General features: G+C 41.2%; 1 protein-coding gene across 1 annotated transcript in view; it reads left to right on the forward strand.

Moving 5' to 3' along the window:
- Nucleotides 1–24,709, forward strand: part of LOC140199796 (T-cell immunoreceptor with Ig and ITIM domains-like) — a 70,653-nt gene that overhangs the window by 38,460 nt on the left and 7,484 nt on the right. Inside the window, exon 3 of the mRNA XM_072262288.1 lies at nucleotides 3,336–3,662. Coding sequence (XP_072118389.1) covers nucleotides 3,336–3,662 — 327 coding nt within the window. The remainder of the gene's footprint in view (nucleotides 1–3,335; nucleotides 3,663–24,709) is intronic.

The raw sequence follows: 24,709 nt of genomic DNA on the forward strand, positions 1-24,709 counted from the left end.
AAAATTCACAAATATTGTATGAACATGAATAACGACCAGATAGAGCAACTTTATCATAAGCTGATGTCTGTAAAAATATATTTAAATAGGGACACACTGGCATTCATCAGCTGCAAGTGCTAGCTGTAACCATAGCAACTCACACCTATCAACAGCCTGCGAGCTTTTCGTGGCATCAGTATCAAAGACAAAACATATTGGTATCACACAGCTGGCACAGAGCAACAATAAAGCTCTGCTGGCTCTGAGTGCCCATTAGTATTCTGTCTGTCATTACGACAACCATTGGATGAAATGACAACACTCTGTGGAACTAAATAATCACACAAAACATCAACTGTAAAAAAATAGGTTTATTTAACATCTATGAATTTTAAACACGGTGTGTGAAATGCATTTCTGGGAACCATTGGTCTCAATTTTTGTGCTGTAATGACTGGTTACCTGCCCCTTAAGTCTGCTCATGCCTAAAATGGGGACTCCCTCAAAATTTCACAAGGAAGCTAGCTCCAATTTAATCAGCAAGATACTGCACTGTGTCTTGCCAATTGACAATCTCACTGAAATCCTTTGACAACCAGTTAATTCATTCCCTCAGGTTAAGCTGCTTGTCAGAAGTTGTCAAAGATAAGAATAGTTGTGACATGTATGAGATTCACAAACAGTCAAATATATTTGACAACTATTACAAATTGAATGCATGACTAAAATGTTCACAGTAATATTAAACATTTCAAAGATTAAAATTGTTACAGGTTTAAAAACAATTAAATGGACATAAATTCAGTCAATTAAACTTAAAATTGAAGCTTTCCTGTAACTTGCCTGTTCCCCTTGCAGCCATTGCTCTCCTCTGAAATGAACGGAGTTCTAGAATTTTCTTCTAATCTTAACGTCTTAGATTCACTTCTGCAAGTTATGGAAAGCCGCAGACGTTCACAGGACTGCATACAAATGATGATAGTGATCATTTATATTAAATTTCAGGGTGCCCACCCTCACACTCACTTTTACACGAGTTCCAGATTTCCAGGTAGAGCTCAATAGTTCAATAGTTCCAATTAATATCAGAGAATATATACAATATACAACCTGAAATTCTTACTCTCTGCAAACATCCTCGAAACAGAAGAAAAAGAAGAGCAGCCTGAATGACAAAAAAAACATAAGAGCCCCAAAGCCCCCTACCCTCCCCACCATCCCATGCACAAGCAGCAATAGCGACATCAACCCTTGCCTCACAGCATAAAGCATCAGCATTCCCAACACCCACCATGCAAGCAAAAGCAAAGACTCCCAAGAGAGATCATGGTCTACATACAGTACAACAAAAACTAACTGTTCACTCCAACATTTCAACATCCCACAGGCTCTCTCTCTCTCACAAACAAAGGAGAGACAGGTATCTCTCCTTCCACAGCGACGGGGAGACAACAGTCACTATTTCGATGTTACAGTCAGTCTAAAGTGTTGCTTTTCTTATTTCGAGTTCCCTGACTCAAGAATCGGCAAATCGATTACCGAGCGCAGAGGTCTCTAATAGCCACTCTCGCTGTCTTCAATATCCTGTCTCCCACTACACTTCTGTACACAACACAGGCAAGAATTCGTGTCCAAAGATTTTTAACGGAAAGACTCAGTTTCACATTTTTGTGTTTATAAAGGACACTTGAGCAACAAACCTAAGATTCTATAACAGTGGCGAGCCTCGTGACTCATCAATGACTCTTCCAGCAGCAGCTCAGCAGGACAATTCAGAGCAGTAGAAACATCATTAGACAGGCATCCAGTACCCCTCTGTGTTTGATTTCTAGAAGGATGGAACACGACTTCCATTCACCCTATTGCAAATACTCATTCTTAATGCTAGAAGGGGTATTGCACTTCAGGGAAACTGGTGTACCCTGTGAGGTGCCTCTCGAAAGGATAAATATGAGACCCATTAGTTATGTCAAAGCCAGGAAATAATGAAGTGAATGAAAAAGAAAATGACAACAGGTTTAGATTGGACTCCTTTCACAAGAGCCCTCCACCCCACAGTGAGGGTTTCAGCCAGCAAGGGGCAGGTAAAAAAACACCAAAAGTGGCACTTCCACAAGCTGCTCTCCAACCATTACAAACAGATCGTTCATAGGCACCACAAATCCCAAACTCAGAATTCATTGGCACTTATTCCACTAAGATTCCACAGGTAGTTTTCCAATGGCATTGACTCATGCCCAGAAATTCTTCCTATACTGTGGAACATAAGAATATATGATAATTTTGGGAGAAACCTCAGTTCACAAATCAAACAGCTTTTATAATGTTATTACTGCAACAGTGCTGATGGTAATCCAAGATAATTCCTGCTCCTTCAAAGCCAGTTGAAAAAAAACTTTAAAATTCTGGGGACAGGAATTTAGGATCCAAAGCCATTGCAATCCCACTGTCTAGCATTAAGAGTGATATGAGTGCAACGGGGCGAATATGTTTCTTTCCTTCTGGAAGTGAAGTTCAAAGACCTGAAACCCACAGAGTCCCTCAGGAGGCAATGGTGCTACCAATTGTCTGAGGACAGGAACTAAGGATCCAAAGATATTATGAGAGAAGAGGGAGAAGAAAGGCACTGCACAGGAAGCTGACTCTGCAGCCAGTCCTCCAGCAGTAATTCTCCTGTGTCAGTGTTGCTGAGCAGAAAAGTGCGAAACAATTCTTACAGAAATAAAAGTTTAAACAACATAACACATACAAAGTTTCTTATTGCTATTCTTCTCCATTAAAAGTTAATCATGTTATGGTTCATGACCAGGAATAACTTCACACAGGTTGAGATGCAGATTTCATGCTATGTTCCTTAGAAAAACGCAGCGAGACTGAGATCCTGCACAGTTAATAAATCCCAACATGCACCTTTCCGAATATCAGCTTCCTGCACTAGCACACATTTGTGAGGAGCGCGGAATTCAGAGGAAATGCTCTACCAAATGTTTTGCATTTTGTTTCTGTACCGTATAGCCTACAGTATAATAAGGGACTACTTTATGTTTTAGTAACACGCAGTTGAATGCGCTATTAGGCGCATATTGAGCATGCACTATTAGGCGCGTATTGATCTGTATGCGTGTGCCGAGTTCGGAATCTGCCAGTAAAGGACCATGAAACTTAGCTTCCATTTTTATTAATAGCACTGTTGTGTAACCAGGCCACATACACAACAGTTTCATAAAATCTAAGCCTTTATTTATGTTATATTGGTACAAAATGCATTTTAATTATCTGTATTTATACTGTAATAAATTTATAATATCTTAATTCTCTTTCTTCTCCCTTTCCAATCCCTACTCTTCCCCAAGGTGTTCGAGCAAGTCAACTTGAAAGCAGGTCTGTAACTGCTGTGAAAGGCAGTTCAGCAGTATTAGAATGTTCCTCTTCCAAGAAAGAACTCCAACTGGTATTGGTTGAATGGGAGAAGTTCACAAACAGAACTAAACTTGGTGTGTACCACGTGTCTTCAAGGAATACAACTCTCAATAATGAACGAATAAAATTGGAAGTTAATGGACGACGTTCCACTATCACCATCAAAGACATTCTCATGTCAGACAAAGGCTGCTATTACTGCATATTCCATACCTTTCCAGCTGGAAAACTACAGGGTGAAATATACTTGGATGTAAAAGGTAAAGATAAAGTTTTAAATGTATGATAGAAACTAATGCATTACTTTAGCTTATTAAAATAAAATAATGAAATGGAAGTCTTATGACTAAGTATTTTTTGGGGCGATTAGTTTATTCACAATAAATTTTTAGAACTAGATAAGTTGATTAGACTTGCAAATGATTTTACCTTGTACTTTTCTGCTTCTCTTGTGTGCCCTCCGTGGTTTTCATCATTGGGTGCTAGAAACAAACAAACTTCAGCATCGCTATTCCGCAGTTATATCTGCCGTTGACTCACTGGAGTCTGACAGCCCACCAGTCAAGCAGAATCTGAAACCCACAGAGTCCCTCAAAGGGAATGCTAGTCCTCAAGCACTAATTCTCATGATTCAGCTTTGCTGAGAAGCAAAGCATGAAACACACTCGCTCCACCGAAGAGGTCATCAGCAAATCTGCTGCAGCCACAGCTGGAACCTAAAATAGGAAATGGACTCCACAGTTTGTGTCACCAAAAACTTTTTATGCCATTGAACTTTTTCAAGTAGCAGCAAAGACAATCTACACCCTAGCTTGCACCACTGTTTTGCAGACATCACTGAGACCCAATAAGCCAGAGGAATTGACATGTCACCTTCTTCAATTACGTGAAGAAAAAAAGGATGACAGGAGTGAAGGTAGGACCAATTAGAGATAAGGGTGGGAAGATGTGCCTGGAGGCTGTGGAAGTGAGTGAGATCCTTAATGAATACTTCTCTTTGGTATTCACCAATGAGAGGGAACTTGATGATGGTGAGGACAATATGAGTGAGGTTGATGTTCTGGAGCATGTTGACATTAAGGCAGAGGAGGTGTTGGAGTTATTAAAATACATAAGGACAGATAAGTCCCCGGGGCCTGATGGAATATTCCCCAGGTTGCTCCACGAGGCAAGGAAAGAGATTGCTGAGCCTCTGGCTAGGATCTTTATGTCCTCGTTGTCACCAGGAATGGTACCGGAGGATTGGAGGGAGGCGAATGTTGTTCCCTTGTTCAAACAAGGTAGTAAGGATAGTCTGGGTAATTATAGACCAGTGAGCCTTACGTCTGTGGTGGGAAAGCTGTTGGAAAAGATTCTTAGAGATAAGATCTATGGGCATTTAGAGAATCATGATCTGATCAGGGACAGTGAGTATGGCTTTGTGAAAGGCAGATCGTGTCTAACAAGCCTGATAGAGCTCTTTGAGGAGGTGACCAGGCATATAGATGAGGGTAGTGCAGTGCATGTGATCTATATGGATTTTAGTAAGGCATTTGACAAGGTTCCACACGGTAGGCTTATTCAGAAGGTCAGAAGGCATGGGATCCAGGGAATTTTGGCCTGGTGGATTCAAAATTGGCTTGCCTGCAGAAAGCAGAGGGTCATGGTGTAGGGAGTACATTCGGATTGGAGGGTTGTGACTAGTGGTGTCCCACAAGGATCGGTTCTGGGACCTCTACTTTTCATGATTTTTATTAATGACCTGGATGTTGGGGTAGAAAGGTTGGCTGGCAAGTTTGCAGACGACACAAAGGTTGATGGTGTTGTAGATAGTGTAGGGGGATTGTCGAAGATTGCAGAGAGACATTGATAGATTGCAGAAGTGGGCTGAGATGTGGCAGATGGAGTTCAACCCAAAGAAGTGTGAGGTGTTACACTTTGGAAGGACAAACTCCAAGGCAGAGTACAAAGTAAATGGTAGGATACTGGGTAGTGTGGAGGAGCAGAGGGATCTGGGTGTACATGTCCACTGATCACTGAAAGTTGCCTCAGAGGTAGATAGGGTAGTTAAGAAAGCTTATGGAGTGTTAGCTTTCATAAGTCGAGGGATAGAGTTTAAGAGTCGTGAGGTAATGATGCAGCTCTATAAAACTCTGGTTAGGCCACACTTGGAGTACTATTTCCAGTTCTGGTCGCCTCACTATAGGAAGGATGTGGAGGCATTGGAAAGGGTACAGAGTTGATTTACCGGGATGCTGCCTGGTTTAGAATGTATGCATTATGATCAGAGATTAAGGGAGCTAGGGCTTTACTCTTTGGAGAGAAGGAGGATGAGAGGAGACATGATAGAGGTATACAAGATATTAAGAGGAATAGGTAGAGTGGATAGCCAGCGCCTCTTCCCCAGGGCACTACTGCTCAATACAAGGGGACATGGCTTTAAGGTAAAGGGTGGGAAGTTCAAGGGGGATATTAGAGGAAGGTTTTTTCCTCAGAGAGTGGTTGGTGCGTGGAATACACTGCCTGTGTCAGTGGTGGAGGCAGATACACTAGTGAAATTTAAGAGACTACTAGACAGGTATATGGAGGAATTTAAGTTGGGGTTTATATGGGAGGCAGGGTTTGAGGGTTGGCCAACAATTTGGGCTGAAGGGCCTGTACTGTGCTGTATTATTCTATGTTCTACGTTAAACAAAGAATGATTAACAAACACTGGACTTCACTAATACTGCAGTTGATACAGCCATTTAATATGCCATGGACTTCATCCATATTGATTTGAATTCACACTATCACCAGCCTGACAAGTTCTCAGTGGAAAGGAGCACCACCCATTAGAAGTGAAGCTTGTCCACGACCAGAGGTAACATGTCACACAGATATGGTGGCACTAGATCTGTAGTTGCAGATCCTGCTGTATTGTTGTAAAAATGCTGGAAATAAACAAACATAATTCGCTTACAAGGACACTGAATGCTGAATAAGCTTCTTCATGTTGCCCACTCTGGGTATCTTTAATTCTTTGGCAGTGTTGATAATGAAAGAGAAGATTTACCACAAGATATTGTATCCTCTACCTACTCCTTATCAACAGGTACAACAATGAACCAACTGATCTCAGCTTCAGTAAAATCTCATGTCCACAATTACACAAATTAAATGCACTTTCAGATTACTTTTATATCAAATGGTTAATTAAATCTCTTAAGATCTGAGAGCTCATCACCAACAGAGTAGAATGAATCATTCATACTTGCAGCTCACAGCTAGTTTCTGAGTAACACCACTACTAAACATATGCACAGAGGGAAACGTTGTTTGGCTTATGCTCCCCACTTGTATATATTACCGTTGGATTGCTGTCCCCTCCCTTGGGAGTCACACACATCTCTGGCCACAACCACAATAACGGAATTAAAGACTGGTTTTTTTCTGTACTCTATAGATGAGGCAGAAATTAATACAAATTGGTACCTCATCTCAATGAAAGATTCAAGATTCAACAATGTTTAATGTCTTTTCCAGTACACAAGTGTAAAGGAGAACAAAATAAATGTTACTCCGGATCCAATGCAGTAAACAAAAACACAAGAAATATAAATACATAAATTAGCTTATATACATTGATTGCATCCCCATAAGGTGACGCTAGGCAGAGGATTGTCTGTGCATAAGGTGTCCGTTAGAAAGATAAAATAGTGGTGGTGGGGTTGATCAGTCTTACTGCTTGGGGAAAATAACTGTTATTGAGTCTGGTGGTCCTAGCATGGATGCTACATAGCTTCCCTCCTGATAGGAGTAGGGCAAACAGCCTATGAGCTGGGAGGTTGGGATCCTTCATGAAGGTACTGGTCTTTTCCCGACACCGTTCTGTATATATGTCCATGCTAGTGCGTAGTAAGTTTGACTGTCTGGAAAATCATCTGTTCTACCCAACTTCTTGCATCTCCATGAAATTTAAAAAGATACGTTCAGTGAACTATTTCTCACTATCCTCTCCAATTTCAAATTAAATTTTCATATACACGTCCCTGTCAAATACTTTGCAAAGGTCATTAAGACACAACAGCGTGAACTGCTTTAGTGTTTTTGGCACATTGTATTTAATTTGCATTGAAGGCACTGAAAGAGAAACATTGGGTGGAGGTTGTTTCTCATGCTGGTTGATTTTCATAACCTTGTCTCCAGCTGGTATGTTTTGTAACTCCAGAAAATAATCAAAGGAAATACATGGGAGCCTGGAATACTTGAGCACTTGGTTTTCTTTCCTTCTCTTTATTAAGGCACTCACATATGACATGGTGGCGTAATGAGGTATGCCATTCACGTACTGCTTACATATAGCCATGATAAATTATTTAAACAAAGAATGCTTAATCAAACAATATATTTACAATATTACTGGAATGTTAAGTAGACTACACTCTGCCCTGCTTAGTTATAAACTCCAACTCAATATAGAATGCATAGGCAACAAATTTCATGACATACACATATGCCAGTGATATTAAACCTGATTCTGACTCTGAATCAACTCAAGTGCATAACGTATTGCTCCTACCATGTAGACATCCACAGCATAGTAAGTTTTAAATTGTGCCATCAGGCCTAAAGATTTAATCGCCGTGGAGGATTCCTTACTCTTATAGGATAATGTCTTTCCTGACAAGGGGGTCATTCTGCTAGGGCAATGCAGACTTTTCCCAGAGATGGAGAACCACAGCTCCTGGCATCTTCTGGATGTATTGGCATCTCAAACAATGCCTGGCAAGCTGCTCGATCTGCTAATAAAACTTCAGTACACCAGACAAAGCTTCAAACCAACACTTTTATTTTGACCATACCTAGATAGCCGGCATGTAGCTCCTCCAACACTTCAGTTCTCAGCTTGAACAGTGCAGCAACTCTCAATCTCCATATAGGGCAAGTTCATCGTGGCACCGGTAAAAATGGGGAACTGGAATTCCTGCTGCACATTCCAGCTATTTTGAGTGTCCATGTTCACCTGAGACAATGTGCGGTCTTTTCTAGTTTCCTCTTGGATCATCTCTGCCATAACAGAGAGACTTTTGACTTGTATTAGGGAGAATATGTCAAGGGGAGTGTCCCCTTTTGCAAATTTTTCAGAAATTTCCAGGGTAAACAGGACAATCCATCAGCATTTCCATGATTAGTCATCCTCTTGAATTCGATCTTGTAATTGTGTCCTCCAAGAAGCAGAGTCCATCTCTGCAATTGTGCTGCTGCTGTTTGTGGAACACCCTTCTGTGGATTGAAAATGGACACTAGTGGTTGATGATCAGTAATGAGGGTAAACTGTCTCTCATACAGATACTGGTTGACATCTTTTATACCCCAAACCAGACTCAAGGCCTCTCTGTCAATCTGCACAATGTTTCACTGCATCAGAAAGGAAACATGATGCAAAGTTTATAGGGCCTTCGCTTCCGTCACTCAGAACATGAGACATGACTGCACTTAGACCATAAGGCAAGCTTCACTGGATGATGTGAATCATAATGTGTGAGTACAGTGTCTGGCATCTCTATTTCTTTTACCCTTTAAAAGCCACCTCACACCGTTTGTCCATTGCCATTTCTTCACAATCTGTAGTAATAATTTCAAGAGATGGAGCACAGTAGCGAGGTTTGGCTGGAAACTGGTATAGTAATTGACAAACCATAAAACATCCACAAATGTGACACATGCTTTGCCCTTGGGGAATCCTCTATTGCTTGAATTTTCTCAACACACTTGTGTAATCTTTGTGTGTCAATAAATGGCCACAATAAATGGGCACTTGATTTAACGAATTCATACTTGTTGCATCATGCTCTGAGTCCATAATCTAATCTTGAGATTTCAGAGATGTCCCTTGTCATTCTCACTGGTAACAATAATTTCATCCAGGTAACACTGATTACCTGGGCACCCTTGCAGCACCTGGCCCATGGCTTTCTGCCAGAGTGCAGGTGCAGATGCTACTCCAAAAAATAAGCCTATTGTAGTGATAAAGTCCTTTGTGAGTGTTTATGGTGAGAAATATTTTGGACTCTTCTTCCATCTCCATCTGTAGGTAGGCCTCAGCTAAGTCCACCTTGCTAAAGTGTTTCCACCCAGAAGGGTTTGCAAGATATCCTCTATTCTGGGCAAAAAATATTGTTCTACTTTCAGTTTGAGTTGATGGTGACCTTAAAATCACCACATACTCATTCTTCTTGGGTACTCGGACCACTGGATTTGCCTTGGAAAGAATTCCTTGAGTCACAGTGCAACCTAGCTCACTGGCGGCTTTATCATGGATGGTATAAGGAACTGGATGAACTTTGTAGAACTTGGGTGTGGCATTTTCATTTAACACTATGTTACCTTTGATATGTCTGAATTTTCCAATGCCCTCTTTGAATACCGCCGCGGCATCATTCAGTGCCTTTCTTAATTCTCTTTCAGTTGACTCTGTTGCAGGGGATGTTGCATGCAAGTTGTGGATGGATCTCCAACCGAGTTGTAGTTGTCTCAGCCAATCACGGCTCAACAATGCTAGCCCTCCTGTTTTTATCACATGCAAGCCCACTACAGCATGTTGGTTGTTGTAGTTCACTGTTATGAATGTCATTCCCACAGAAGTTATATTTACTGCACTATAGGTTGTTAGTTGGATATCTGCAGGTTTTAGTTCAGTATCTTTGAAATGCCATTCAAACTCACTTTGTGGAATGACTGAAACAGACAAGCCAGTATACAATTCCATTTTAATTAATTTGCTGTAAGCCGTATTGCTTGTCTGTTGTTCGTTTGCACATGCTCAGTCCTGTGTCACTCTCAGCATTATCAAATGTTTCATCAGCAGAGTGCAGATTAGTACTCTTTTTGAAACAGCAGCTTGACTTTTTTAAAAATCTTTTTCCCTTCCCTACGTTGTCCATTTATTTCTGTCTACCCAACATGCTCTTTGTATACGTCGTACTTTGTTGCATTTTCTGCAAGTTTCACCTTGAAGCCTGCTTTGGTCTCGTGTATGTGAGCCTCTTCCACAATGGTACACAACTTGTTCAGCCAGGCAGGTTTCTGTTTAAACAATGCAATTCTGTTCATGCTCCCTTTCATTCCTAACTGCACCTCAATTGCGACTCTGGCTGCTAGTTCCATTGATTCAGTGATTTCAACTGTAAGTTGAGCTTCAGATAGAAGCTGTTTTTGAATGCTTTCTTGGAAGATTTCACAAACTAAATGATCTCTCAATGTATCATTAAGCTCACTATCGAACAGACAGTGCTCAGATAGTTCCTTCAGTTCAGCCACATATGCTGAAGTGGACTCTCCTTTCTTTTGATTCTGCTTATGAAACCTAAAGCATTCCTCAGTCAACAATGGTTTCAGTTTAAATATTCCTGCATTCCATTCACGATATCAGTAAAGCTTATTTCGGCTGGATTGGTTAGAGCAGTCAAACTTCCAAGCAAACTGTATGCTTTTCAACCTACTGCACTCACCACACCGGTGTTTGTTTCTTATCAGTTATTCCAATTGTTTGATAATATTGCTCAGTTCTTTCAGTATACATCATCTAGTTATCTGTTGTGCAATCAAGAGTGGGCTGAGGAGTGGCCTGTCTTTGTTTACTAAAATATTACTTGTTTATGTTTGCTCTCTGGATATGTTTAATGTTATGGTGAACTTTCTCTTGGAAGAAGCTAATGTGTTCCAAACACCAGACAGAATTTTTATAGAGATGTGAGCTAAAATATTGTCCAAGTAAAGCAAGCAGTTTTATGATGGTGGATGTAATTACAGTTGTAAGGTATGTAGGATAGTTAAAGTGGCAGTTGCTAAACCAGCAGTGCCCTTTGCTGGAGTGTAGTGTGCAAAGTCAATGTGGAACCATTGTTTTAAAATGGCAAAGTTGGCGATACTGTTCTACAGGGGTTAAAAGTTCAGCAACAAGGAAGAAGTGTGAGAGGAGCCAGAATGAGTTACCATGTTAAATCCTTACTCTTACCACCTGCCGTGTCTAAAATCATTGGAAACAAGCTGATGCCCAATGGCTTTTCAGATGACATGAGTTACTTTGTTGGAATCTCCATCCAGAATTCCGTGCGTCCTGAATTTGATTTTCTTGAAAAGGCAGTTCGAGTTTCAAAATTTCTGTATGATTCCATGCCTTGGTTTGGATAGTTTCCTAATCTCTATATCTATCATATGTAATTGAGTATTGAGCTATATTTACCAGGAAATATTGTTATTGTTCATGAAGTGAAATAACTGACCATTGTCCTTCAGTTAAGTCTTTGTGTAAGTTGGAGACTGACCTGATATCTAATGCTCCACAGATGTTCCCATAGAGATCAGCTGATTCACCAGCTTTACACAACTTGACACGAGTTCTCTAATGGCCAAGCAGCCTGCAAGTGTAATTCTATTCTGGTTCACAGGGAAACACAAAACTTTTTGGACAATACAATTTTCTTCAAGGAGATTCACAATCCTGGTTCAGATCTGTTTTGCACAGTCCCTCTGGATGAGGGTCACTTGTTTCCCCTTCAGTTTTGCCGGTTCTGAGGTAACTAATCAGGCCAGAGGGAACCACTGATTCTTCCACAAATGGGGAAGGAAATTACAGATAGGGTTGGTACATGGGAAGTTTGTAAGGGGGGAACACTCCTGCCACTTATGGAGGACTTTGGCATGCTCCTGATGAATCGCCTTACGTAAAGAAAACAGATGACAATCAGCTTTATTTGTTACTTGTACATCAAAACATTGAAAAGTACAATGAAATGTTTCATTTGTGTCAAAGGAGTGAGAGGATATGCTAGGGGCAAGTGTCATCATGCTTCCAGCCCCAATATAGCATGCTTAGAACTTATTACCCCTAACCCTAACCATACATCTTTGGAAAGTAGGAGGAAACCTGAGAAAGTAGAGGAAATGTATGTGCTCACGGAGAGAACATACAAATTCCTTACATACAGCTGTGGGAATTGAACCCCCATCTGATCGTTGGTGTTGCAATAATATCACGCTGACCAGTAAGTTAGCATGTCAGCTTTTAAGATATCAAAATAGTCAGAGACCAAAGGTTCCTCATAGAGAGTATGGTTGTTGCAGATCTTCAAGGAAATTTTGAACATATCCATGAATCTTCTTCTATATCTGCCTGATAAATATACAGCGTAGTACTCAAATGGCACATGATTGATACTAGAATTTAAAAATTGAAGTTAATATATTCCACATAGTCATTGGCACATTCCACATCCTGATAATGCTGCTGGATAATTAAATCTTTCGCATTGCCTTGTAACAAAATGTGCAGCATTCCAGAACGTTAATGGAACACTGATGATTTCTAATGTTGCTGCTTGGAAAGAGTAGAAAACCTGATAGACATGAACCAGGGATGGAATGGATGATTACACGTTGGAATTTAGATAATTGCACCTCTTGTCAACTCTCCACGGACACCACTATCTGATGACAATTTAGAAACAGTAAATAATACAAGGCCTGGATTCAGAATACAGTAAACCACAAGAGAAGAGATACAGTTTGTATCTCTCTTCTTGTATGAATGAGGGGGATCTCACTAAAACCAATCTTGTATTGAAAAACCTAGATAAGGTGGATGTAGAAATGATGTTTCCTATATTAGTGAGTTCAGGACCAAAAGGCACAGCCTATGAATAGAGGAACGTCCATTTAAAACAGAGATGAGGAGGAATTTCTTTAGCCAGAGGGTGGTGAATCTTTGGAATTCATTGCCACAGATGGCTGTGGAGGCCAAGTCATTGAGTATATTTAAAGCAGAAGTTGATATGTTCCCGATTAGTCAGGACATCAAAGGTTTTGGTGAGAAGAAAGGAGAATGCGGTTGAGAGAGATAATAAATCAGCCATGACGGAATGGCACAGCAGACTTAATGGGCCAGTGGACTAATTCTACTCCTATGTCTTATCGTCTTATTGTCTATAGTCTAATTTGGTAACATTCTCGTGAACTGTCATGCATAGCAGACAGCTACTAATGCAGGGGAAGCACAGGTGGGTATAGTGGATTGTAACTGCTAAGTTAGTACATTTATGATAAGTAGTACAGATCGGAAAGCTGCATTGATGGTGTTGTGATGAGTATAGCAAGTATACAAAAATGTAGGTCTTTGTTTTGAGATTAAATTATTTTGCAAGTGCTGGAGACAACATCATGGAGCTAGTAATGCTCTGGTTGTGACTCTCACTGGCTTTAGAATTACTGATAAAACAGCCCATCGCGTTTTGCAGGAAGTATCTTGCAAGAAGCTGTCCATTCAGACCCACTGGTTTGCCCTTTCTGTATGTCTCTACAATTTCATCTCTTTCCTCTGCACTTTCAGACGGTGCATTCCCTAGCAAGTGGCTCATTGCATTTGCTATTGCAATACTTTATATGATCCTGTTTTCACCTAGATTAATATTCCATAACTAAGATTATGGTTATTTCTTCGATATTTGAATGCTTCCAAAAATTGGAGAAGAGTCAATTTTCCTTTTGTTTAAGTAAAATGATATCCATTTAAATTTGTGTTTTAGATCTTATTCAGCTGAGAGAGTAACATTTTAATATTTAATATTATTAATGAAATCACAACATATTTGGCCTTTATTAACGTAACTATAAGGGTAGAAACAAAGCTTTTTCTAATACTAGATCAGCCACCTTGTATCACTCAAAACTGGGTCAAACAACATCAGTTACAAGCAATATAAAGATATACTAGCCACATCCCTAAGTACAGCTAGTCATAGAATCAGAGAGCACTACAGCACAGAAACAGCACCTCGACACATCCAGTCCTTGCTGATCTATTGTCCTGCCTGATCCCACTGACCTGCAGCCTAGACCAGAGCCCTTCATTCCCCTCCCATCCGTGTACTTAATCCAAAATTATTTCAAATGTTGAAATTAAATTCATCTTCTATCACTGCCATTGGCAGTGCTTACCACACTCTCACCACCCTCTGAGTGAAGAAGTTCCCTGTTTCATGGTCCCCTTAAATGTTTCACCTTTCACCCTTAACCCATGACCTCTAATTCTAGTCTTACACAACCTCAGTGGAAAAAGCTTGCTTGCACTTACCCTATTTAACCATACTGTATAATTTTGTATACTGTACCTCTATCACATCTCCCCTCATTCTCCTGCTCGCCAGGGAATAATGCTTTAACCTATGAATTTACAAGTATTATTCCACTAACAAGAAATAAATATAGGTACAAGATAAAACTAAGGTCTCCTGGCCCCTAAGGCATGTATTTACTCTAATGTCACCTGAGCTAGGAACCTTAACATAAGTTATATTTTAGACTGCAAAACAAACAACTGCTGGAGGAGCCCCTGTAGGTCAAGCTAGCATCTGTGGAGTCAATCTATGGTTGATGTTTCTGGTCATGACCCTGCACTGGGATCTTCATTTTGCATTCCAGCTTCCAGCATCTGCTGTCCCTTACGTCTCCTTACTTTTCAGACTGTTTTTACCATTAATTGGAAAGTGATCTCTTCCCAAACTGATTTTCTTTTTCCACTGGACATATTTGCATTTATGGAGAAATAAAACTAATATATTTTAATGTACTTTAGTCAATCAGAGTAGTTAATAGCACTGACGAAATGTGATAGCAATATGGCATTGGCAAAAATGTGAGTTTGTGAAGCAGTCATTCAAGTTTACTACACACACACTTGATCTTAGCCAAAAGCCCGAGAAGCGGTAAGTTTACAATTACAATTACTCACTGATCTGTGTTAGTAGTGGGATATTATTAACAAAACAGCAATTTGTATTTAGCATAACATGTTTCAGCCCTGGTTTTCACTGGAGGCATTTAGACAATATAGGCACCTTATATGTCGAAAACAAAAGTGTAAAAATGCAACATTACCCCTGAAGTTAAATTCAGCCTTGGTTTTCTATTTTACACATCACGATCAAAGATTTTATACAGCTGTTGTAAAATAGCAAACTAATAGAAAAAAATCTGAATATGCTTTCTGTGACCTTGCGAGTTTGACCGAGTTTGCATCCACCATTTCCACAACAGCAGCTGAGGTCCTCCAATCAAAAATGAAAGTACATTCAGCCAGCAGCTTTATAGTTATTATACAATACAGAAGTATTATGGAAATTGTTTCTGAAATGCTTACTGTTCATTTTGAGATTAGTGGTGCATTTCTTAGAAGCTTACCCACCCCCACTGTCAGTAGCATTTACCATGCCAATGGAATCAAACTTCAGGTGCTGTGACAAATGTGCAACTGCTGCCACATATCCAGCATGCTGGCTGGGGATGCATTTCTCTCTAGATAATATCTTCTGTGTCAGAATTTCAAGCCACATCCTTTGTATTACATCAAGAAGCATCATTTCTTATCAGCAGTCTGAAAAGGTCAACTATGACAAATCTATATTAAATCAATATCCTTACCTAATTTAAATAGGTGTAAAACAGGACTTTGGTATGAAAAAAAAGGTTAGTGACACATTACAGAATTTTAACAAGATTAAAGCTTTCCCTCAGCCCTTCCACCTTCAAATAACCAAGCTATTGCTACTTTCGCGCACAGTGGAATGCTTCATGCAGTGGATGATACTCCACTGTTACCAGTGCCGATCCTGTATGGACTATTTATGGCAGGGGTCCCCAACCTTTTTTGCACTGCGAACCGGTTTCATATTGACAATATTCTTGCGGACCGGCCGACCGGGGGCGGTGGGGGGTATGGTTATGGACAAGAGTAGCAGTCAAAACGTTGGGTTTACACCGAGAAAGACTACAATGACCATGAAGCCTTGCGCGGGCACCAGTGGCCATGCATGATCATGCTGATTTTTTTCTGCAAATCGTTCTTGGCGATTCTGTTCGGGGGAGGCCGTTAATCATGATTGCAGTATAGGTGATAAGTGGCTAACACACTCAATTTTGTTTCTAAAACGGTTTATCTAACGAATTTAATATTAAACACACAGCGCATATTTTTCTCACATGAATATAGCGATAAGTCAATTATCAGGGGAGGAAAGGGGAGCTTGAAGTAAGCGTTGAACGAACTTCCAGTAGAAGTGGTAGAGGCAGGTTCGATATTATCATTTAATGAAAAATTGGATAGCTATATGGACAGGGAAGAAATGGAGGGTTATAGGCTGAGTGCAGGTCGGTGGGACTAGGTAAGATTAACGTTCGGCATGGACTAGAAGGGACGAGATCGCCTGTTTCCGTGCTGTAATTGTTATATGGTTATATAAGTCAATAGCATCATAACATTTTAAGTAACATTTGGATATTAAACACACAGCACATATTTTCCCTGTATGAACATATAAAATCATTGCAACATGCCAATATCGCTGAATCAGTGGGAGCCCTGGGCTTGTTTCCCTGCAACGAGACGGTCCTATCGAGGGGTGATGGGAGACAGTGATACTCGAAGGGGGTTCCTTATGTCTGGTCTATTCCGCAATTTAGTTTTCATTGCATTCATTGCAGAGATATGTTGGAAATGGAAGCAACGTTTTCAGTGCTTTCGTGGCTATCTCAGGATATTTAGCCGTGACTTTGATCCGGAATGCCGGCAGAGGTGTTACGTCAAACATACTTTTCAGCCTGCTGTCATTTGCAAGCTCGAGGAGTTGATCTCCTTCCCGCGCTGACATGAATGACCCGCAGGTAATGACCTCGTGTGCGTCCAAGCTCAACAGTGCACATGACAGGGAATGAGGAAAGGTGCAGCTGACTCATATCGCTAAATCATATCGTTTCCTCGTGGCCCGGTAGCGCATGCTTTGTGGCCCGATGGTTGGGGACGCTGATTTATGGCTTGCAGTCTGAAACTGAAGGGAAAATAAGAAAACAAGCTCTGTTCCTTACTTCCCTGTGCATGCTGGTTTTCAATGTAACTCCAATCAGAACAAATTTCAAGATAAGCTCCAATCAGTGTGCTGGACATTTTGAAATTCATTTTCAAGAAACACACACTGCTGCATTTTCTGCCAAAATTTGCTTTATCACTATCATGGAAAATTTGGTTGTTGTTCTGATTTGTTAATAAGTCACAAATGATATTTTCTCCATTACTGAAGGACATAGCCAGTTGAACACAGAAAATCCAAGCATTTGCCAATATCCCTGCAGCAATTTAGGCAAGTGCAATAATTGCCTGGTTTATCTTTTTCAATGATAGTCCATTGGACGACCTTGTGGATGTCATTTTTCACAGTAAGAATTAATTTGTGTAATGTGTGTTTGGTGGCTGGCCAGTTTCTCTTTGAAGTGTTAACATATATAAGCTTTCAGAAGTAAAAAAAAATCACTGGCCCAGGTTTGGTTTAGTTAATGGTGATTGCTTTTATTAAATTGCAAAACATTCTGCAAGAATGGAGAGGAAAAGAATTACATGTGAGATGTTGTGGACCATCATAACCAACAGGAATAGATTCCACAACAATATCTAACCTCGTGCCCCAGTTTAACCCTGACTCTACCACTACAATCAAGTTAGAGGATCAAGCCTGGTTTACCAGGTAGATCCGGAGTACATTCAGGAAGCAACACTGGGCGCATTTAAAACTGAGGGGCCAACCTGATGAAGCACAACAGATGGATCCTTAAAAGTAGTTGAACTAAGTAATGTCTACAACTGACAGGACAGGTCAAGGCTCTAAAGATGATTAGAATTAAAAGTCTACTGGAAGAACCTTCAAAAAAATTGGTCCAAGCATGAGTTAAGAGCTGAATTCCGGAGGAAAGATAAGAGTGACTCGTCATGGAGCCCTGGTAAGCCAGTGGATGACAGATGCCAACTCCACTGGCACAGAGAATATTGTTTGTGGATATTGGAGTTCAATGTTTGAAGTCCCCAGGATACCACTGTGGAAGTTCACCCAGAGAGTGGTGGATATATGGAATGCTCTGCCCCAAAGGCTGTGGAGGCCAAGTCTCTGGATGCTTTCAAGAAAGAGATGGATAGAGCTCTTAAAGATAGCGGAATCAAAGGTTAAGGGGATAAGGCAGGAACTGGATACTGATTGTGGATGATCAGCCATGATTACAGTGAATGGCGGTGCTGGCTCAAAGGGCCGAATGGCCTGCTCCTACACCTATTGTCTATTGCAATGTCCCAGACCCAACCATCTTCAATGGTTTTTGAAAGACTTTCCATCCGTCATGAGATTAAGGACGGGATAGTCACAGGCTGCAGTTGTAAGTCTCCAGTCTATACCTGACCTGTAAATTTTTGGTAATTTACTATTTTGAATTTAGCTAACATAGCACGGTGCAGTGGCATAACACAATAAACAGCTGTGAGATCAGGGTTTAATGTAAGGAGTTTGTACGTGCTCTCCATGACCATGAGGGCTTCCTCTAGCTGCTCGTTTCCTCCTACTTTCCAAAAGATTAGGGTGAGTTGAGGGTATGCCAGTAGAATGGCAACACTTGTGGCTGCCCAGCACAATCCTTGCTAATTTGATTTGACACAAACAATGTATTTCGCTGTGACAAATGAAGCTAACCGTTACGTTTAAAAATAGTATTTGCTAAATACAAACATATTTAACATAATCTCACTATCTTTTTACCAATTTGATTCCAGAAATGGGAAGTTAAGAGATGAAAACAGTGCTCAGAAAAACTGATTGTGATGTGGTAGAGACATATGAAATATTTACAGGGCTTGACAGCAAAGACATAGGGGTGATGGATTGCAAACTGGGATGATTAGAACCAGGATTTATGGTTCTAAAATAAGGACCTCTGCCACTCAGGATTGAAATGTAAAGAAATGTCTTCACCCAGAGGGTAGTGGACTTGTTGAATTCTCCATTCAACAAGATTGTTGGGGTTCAGATGAGAGAATGAAAATATTTGTAATTTACAGGGATAAAGAGCTATGGGTTTAAAGTAGGAACATAATGTTGAAGTATGGGGATGTATGGGATCTGACTGAAATGTGAAGAAGCTATGAGGGCGGAAAGTCTACCTCCTGCTTTTAAATTTTATGTGATTAAATTCTCAGTTTCATTAATAGCCGCTCCAGCCTTGACTGTGGGGAGGGCTCATCCAGACCAAAGCATTTGATGCACTTTGAAGCTGGAGGGACCCTATTGACCAAATAGGAGTTGACTTTATGGGCAAAGATTCTGCTCAAAGATCCTTCCAATTTAAACATGAATCAAATAGATAGGATTGTCAAGCGTAGGTAGCTCATTGCTCTCGGGAAATTCCTGATCAATGATCTAATTGTTTACCGTTTATCATACTTGGCCATATTTGTAGGTACCTCCTGGACCTAATAAAGAGGCCACTGACTTGGTCCTCTGTTGCTTAGCCTATCCAAATCAAGGTTCTTCCTACATGCTGTGCATTGAGAGATGCTCTTCTGCACACCACTGATGGAATGCATGGTTATTTGAGTTATTGTCATCCTCCTATCAGCTTGAACACTCTCAGTGACAGTAACCACATAGAGTAATAGAGCACAGAAACAGGCCATTTGGCCCAGTTGTTCCATCCTGAACTTCACCTTTGACCTCTCTCCTTAACAAGGCACTTTTGTCCACAGATCTGCTTCTCACTGGATGTTTTTATGTTTCTCATGACATCCTTTGTAAACTCTGGAGACTTGTGTGTGAAAATCCTAGGGGATTAACAGTTTCTGAGATACTCAAACCACCCCCTCTGGCATCAACCATCATTCCGAGGTTAAAATCACTTAGATCACATTCTGATGTTGTGTCTGAGCAATAACTGAACCTCTTGACCACATCTGCATGCTTTTACGCATTACACTGTGCCACATAATTGGCTGAGATATTTGCATTAACAAGCAGGTGTACAGCTGTATCTAATAAAGTGGCACTGAGTGTATAATTACTGTTTTATAAGGAATCACAGAGACTGAAGATGCTGGAATCTGGAGCAAAAAAAACACAAACAGCTGGAGGAATTCAATAGATCAGACGGCACTGGAATTGGTTTATTATTGTCACATGTGGGAGACATGGTGAATAGCTTTCTTGCATAGAACTTCGTACAGGTCAAATCATTAAACAGCATACTGAGGTAGAACAAGACAAATCAATAACCATGCAGAATAAAGTACAACAGCTACAGAGAGAGTATAGTGCAGGTAAAGAATATGATGCAAGGTCATCACGAGGTAGATTGTGTGGTTAAGAGTCATGTTCATCATGCTGCAGATGGAGAGTCAAAGTTTTGAGTTGAGACCTTTTATCTAGACTCAACAGTCAACAGTTCAGGTTGAGACCCTTCAACTGAACCTGACATGTCGAGATTGAGATTCTCAACCCAAAATGTGAATTGTCCATTTCCTTTCTTAGATGTTGCCTGACCCATTCTTTTTACTGCTTCGATAAATTGTTAATGGTGAGGTTTTTTTGTAAATTCATTCAAAGGATTGGGGGCGGGGGGGCTTCATTACTGAGCCAGTATTGGATTATTCATTTCTTAATTGCCCTCAAGAAGGTGGTGGAGAGCTACTTTCTTGAATTCCTATAGTCCTTGAGATGTGGGTATACCACCACACTGTTAGAGAGGGATTTTGGCCCAGTGCTGTTGGTGATATATTTCTAAATCAGGATGGTGTGTGGCTTGGAGGGCAACTTCCATTTGGTGGTGTTCCTAGCTTTTGTAGCACTTTTTCTTCTACTTAGAAGCTATAGGTTTGGAAGATGCTTTCTGAGTCTTAATGAGTTGCTACCGTGCATTCTGTAAATGGTACTGTTACGTACCCCGTAACTGGGTTGCCAAACCAGCAGAAATGGAACACTTGTTGGAGTCTGGATTACTAGGAACTAATAAAGTTTTATTAAAGAAACAAATAATACAGTACTCTAATTGTAAGGATATAAATGTAACAGGTTAGAAATGATAATACACACCTATACACAGAACTAGGGTAATAGGAATCAGCCAAGCTCTATCGCAGTCTAAGGGTAAAATGATCAGTCTTACAGTGACGCAGAGTTCATTTCAGCTTAGTGCAGTTCGCAGTAATCGCTGTTGTACCGTTGGAGAGAGAGAGAGTGGGGATGCAATTTGGTTCAGGCAGACCTTTGATGTCTTCTATCCCACTGTGGTCACCGACTATGACCCCTCCGTTCCAGATACGATCGTTCTTCCACAGTGAACCCGGCACCCAGGCAAGGGCAGACACACACACACCAGGTTCCCACCGATCGTACCTTTACACCCTGTGAGCCTATGGTCGGTTCCCGCGAACCAAGACCTCCAAACTCCCACCACTTGTGGGGGCACACCGCTCTTTCCAGGGTCTCGTCTCGTGGTCTCGTGGTGTGTCGTGCCTTAGCGCACCTGCTCTTTTTATCCCCCTGCTGGGGTATCACCTGTCCATCAAACTTCAAACAGTTCAGGTTCAAAGCAACCGGTCTGTCAATATTCTGAATTGTGTTTCTTTTCCGTTAATCCCTCTCTCCTCTCTTATTAGCATTTTGAATGTTTCTCCATTGTCTCTCTTATCTCTCTCATTAGCATCAATCGTCCGAAAGCTTGGTTTGGCATCACAGTACAAGCAGCTGCTACTGTGCATCACTGGTATAGTGATGTAATCGGGTACCTATCAAGCCAGTCTCCAGGTACAGAATCGTGTCAAGTTTTGTGAATGTTGGCGAAGCTGCACTTATCCAGCCAAGTGAAGAATGTTGCATCACACTCAAGAATTGAGTTTTGTAGATTGTGGAAAGACTTTGGGGAGCTAGAAGATGAATTGCAGGGTCCCTAGCTCCTGACTTGTTGTTGTAGTCACAATGTACGTGCACATGGCTTCTCCAGTTAAATTTCTGGTCAGTAGTAACCTCCAGGGTATTGATAGTGATGGTTATTCCACTGAATGTTAGAGGATGATATCTGGAATTTCTCTGGCTGGATATCATCATTGCCTGGCACTACTGTGACATAAATGTTACTTGCCACGTATCAACCCTGACCTGAATTTTGTCCAAGACATGTTGCATTTAAATGTGAATTACTTCATTATCTGAGGAACCACAAATGCTGCTGAACATTGTGAAAACATTAGCGAACATCCCTACATCTGATTTCACTTTTAATAGAACATAGAACATAGAATAGTACAGCACAGTACAGGCCCTTCGGCCCACAATGTTGTGCCAACCCTCAAACCCTGCCTCCCATATAAGCCCCCACCTTAAATTCCTCCATATACCTGTCTAGTAGCCTCTTAAACTTCACTAGTGTATCTGCCTCCACCACTGACTCAGGCAGTGTATTCCACGCACCAACCACTCTCTGAGGAAAAAACCTTCCTCTAATATCCCCCTTGAACTTCCCACCCCTTACCTTAAAGCCATGTCCTCTTGTATTGAGCAGTGGTGCCCTGGGGAAGAGGCGCTGGCTATCCACTCTATCTATTCCTCTTATTATCTTGTACACCTCTATCATGTCTCCTCTCATCCTCCTTCTCTCCAAAGAGTAAAGCCTTAGCTCCCTTAATCTCTGATCATAATGCATACTTTCTAAACCAGGCAGCAAACTGGTAAATCTCCTCTGTACCCTTTCCAATGCTTCCACATCCTTCCTATAGTGAGGTGACCAGAACTGGACACAGTACTCCAAGTGTGGCCTAACCAGAGTCTTATAGAGCTGCATCATTACATCGCGACTCTTAAACTCTATCCCTCGACTTACAAAAGCTAACACCCCATAAGCTTTCTTAACTACCCTATCCACCTGTGAGGCAACTTTCAGGGATCTGTGGACATGTACCCCAAGATCCCTCTGCTCCTCCACACTACCAAGTATCCTGCCATTTACTTTGTACTCTGCCTTGGAGTTTGTCCTTCCAAAGTGTACCACCTCATACTTCTCTGGATTGAACGCCATCTGCCACTTCTCAGCCCACTCCTGCATCCTATCAATGTCTCTCTGCAATCTTTGACAATCCTCTACACTATCTACAACACCACCAACCTTTGTGTCGTCTGCAAACTTGCCAACCCACCCTTCTACCCCCACATCCAGGTAGTTAATAAAAATCACGAAAAGTAGAGGTCCCAGAACAGATCCTTGTGGGACACCACTAGTCACAACCCTCCAATCTGAATGTACTCCCTCCACCACCAACCCCTGCCTTCTGCAGGCAAGCCAATTCTGAATCCACCTGGCCAAACCTCCCTAGATCCCATGCCTCCTAACTTTCTGAATAAGCCTACCGTGTGGAACCTTGTCAAATGCCTTACTAAAATCTATATAGATCACATCCTCTGCACTACCCTCATCTATATGCCTGGTCACCTCCTCAAAGAAATCTATCAGGCTTGTTAGACACAATCTGCCCTTCACAAAGCCATGCTGACTGTTCCTGATCAGACCATGATTCTCTAAATGCCTATAGATCCTATCTCTAAGAATCTTTTCCAACAGCTTTCCCACCACAGACGTAAGGCTCACTGGTCTATAATTACCCGGACTATCCCTACTACCTTTTTTGAACAAGGGGACAACATTCGCCTCCCTCCAATCCTCCGGTACCATTCCTGTGGACAACGAGGACATAAAGATCCTAGCCAGAGGCTCAGTAATCTCTTCTCTCGCCTCGTGGAGCAGCCTGGGAAATATTCCGTCAGACCCCGGGGACTTATCTGTCCTAATGCATTTTAACAACTCCAACACCTCCTCTCCCTTAATATCAACATGCTCCAGAACATCAGCCTCACTCATATTGTCCTCACCATCATCAAGTTCCCTCTCATTGGTGAATACTGAAGAGAAGTATTCATTGAGGACCTCGCTCACTTCCACAGCCTCCAGGCACATCTTCCCACCTTTATCTCTAATAGGTCCTACCTTCACTCCTGTCAAACTTTTTTCTTCACATAATTGAAGAATGCCTTGGGGTTTTCCTTTACCCTACTCGCCAAGGCCTTCTCATGCCCCCTTCTTGCTCTTCTCAGCCCCTTCTTAAGTTCCTTTCTTGCTTCCCTATATTCCTCAATAGACCCATCTGATCCTTGCTTCCTAAACCTCATATATGCTGCCTTCTTCCACCTGACTAGATTTTCCACCTCACTTGTCACCCATGGTTCCTTCACCCTACCATTCTTTATCTTCCTCACCGGGACAAATTTATCCCTAACATCCTGCAAGAGATCTCTAAACATTGACCACATGTCCATAGTACATTTCCCTGCAAAAACATCATCCCAATTCACACCCACAAGTTCTAGCCTTATAGCCTCATAACTTGCCTTTCCCCAATTAAAAATTTTCCTGTCCTCTCTGATTCTATCCTTTTCCATGA

Source organism: Mobula birostris, chromosome 6 (genome assembly GCF_030028105.1).
Source record: "Mobula birostris isolate sMobBir1 chromosome 6, sMobBir1.hap1, whole genome shotgun sequence".
NCBI classification, from domain to species: domain Eukaryota; kingdom Metazoa; phylum Chordata; class Chondrichthyes; order Myliobatiformes; family Myliobatidae; genus Mobula; species Mobula birostris.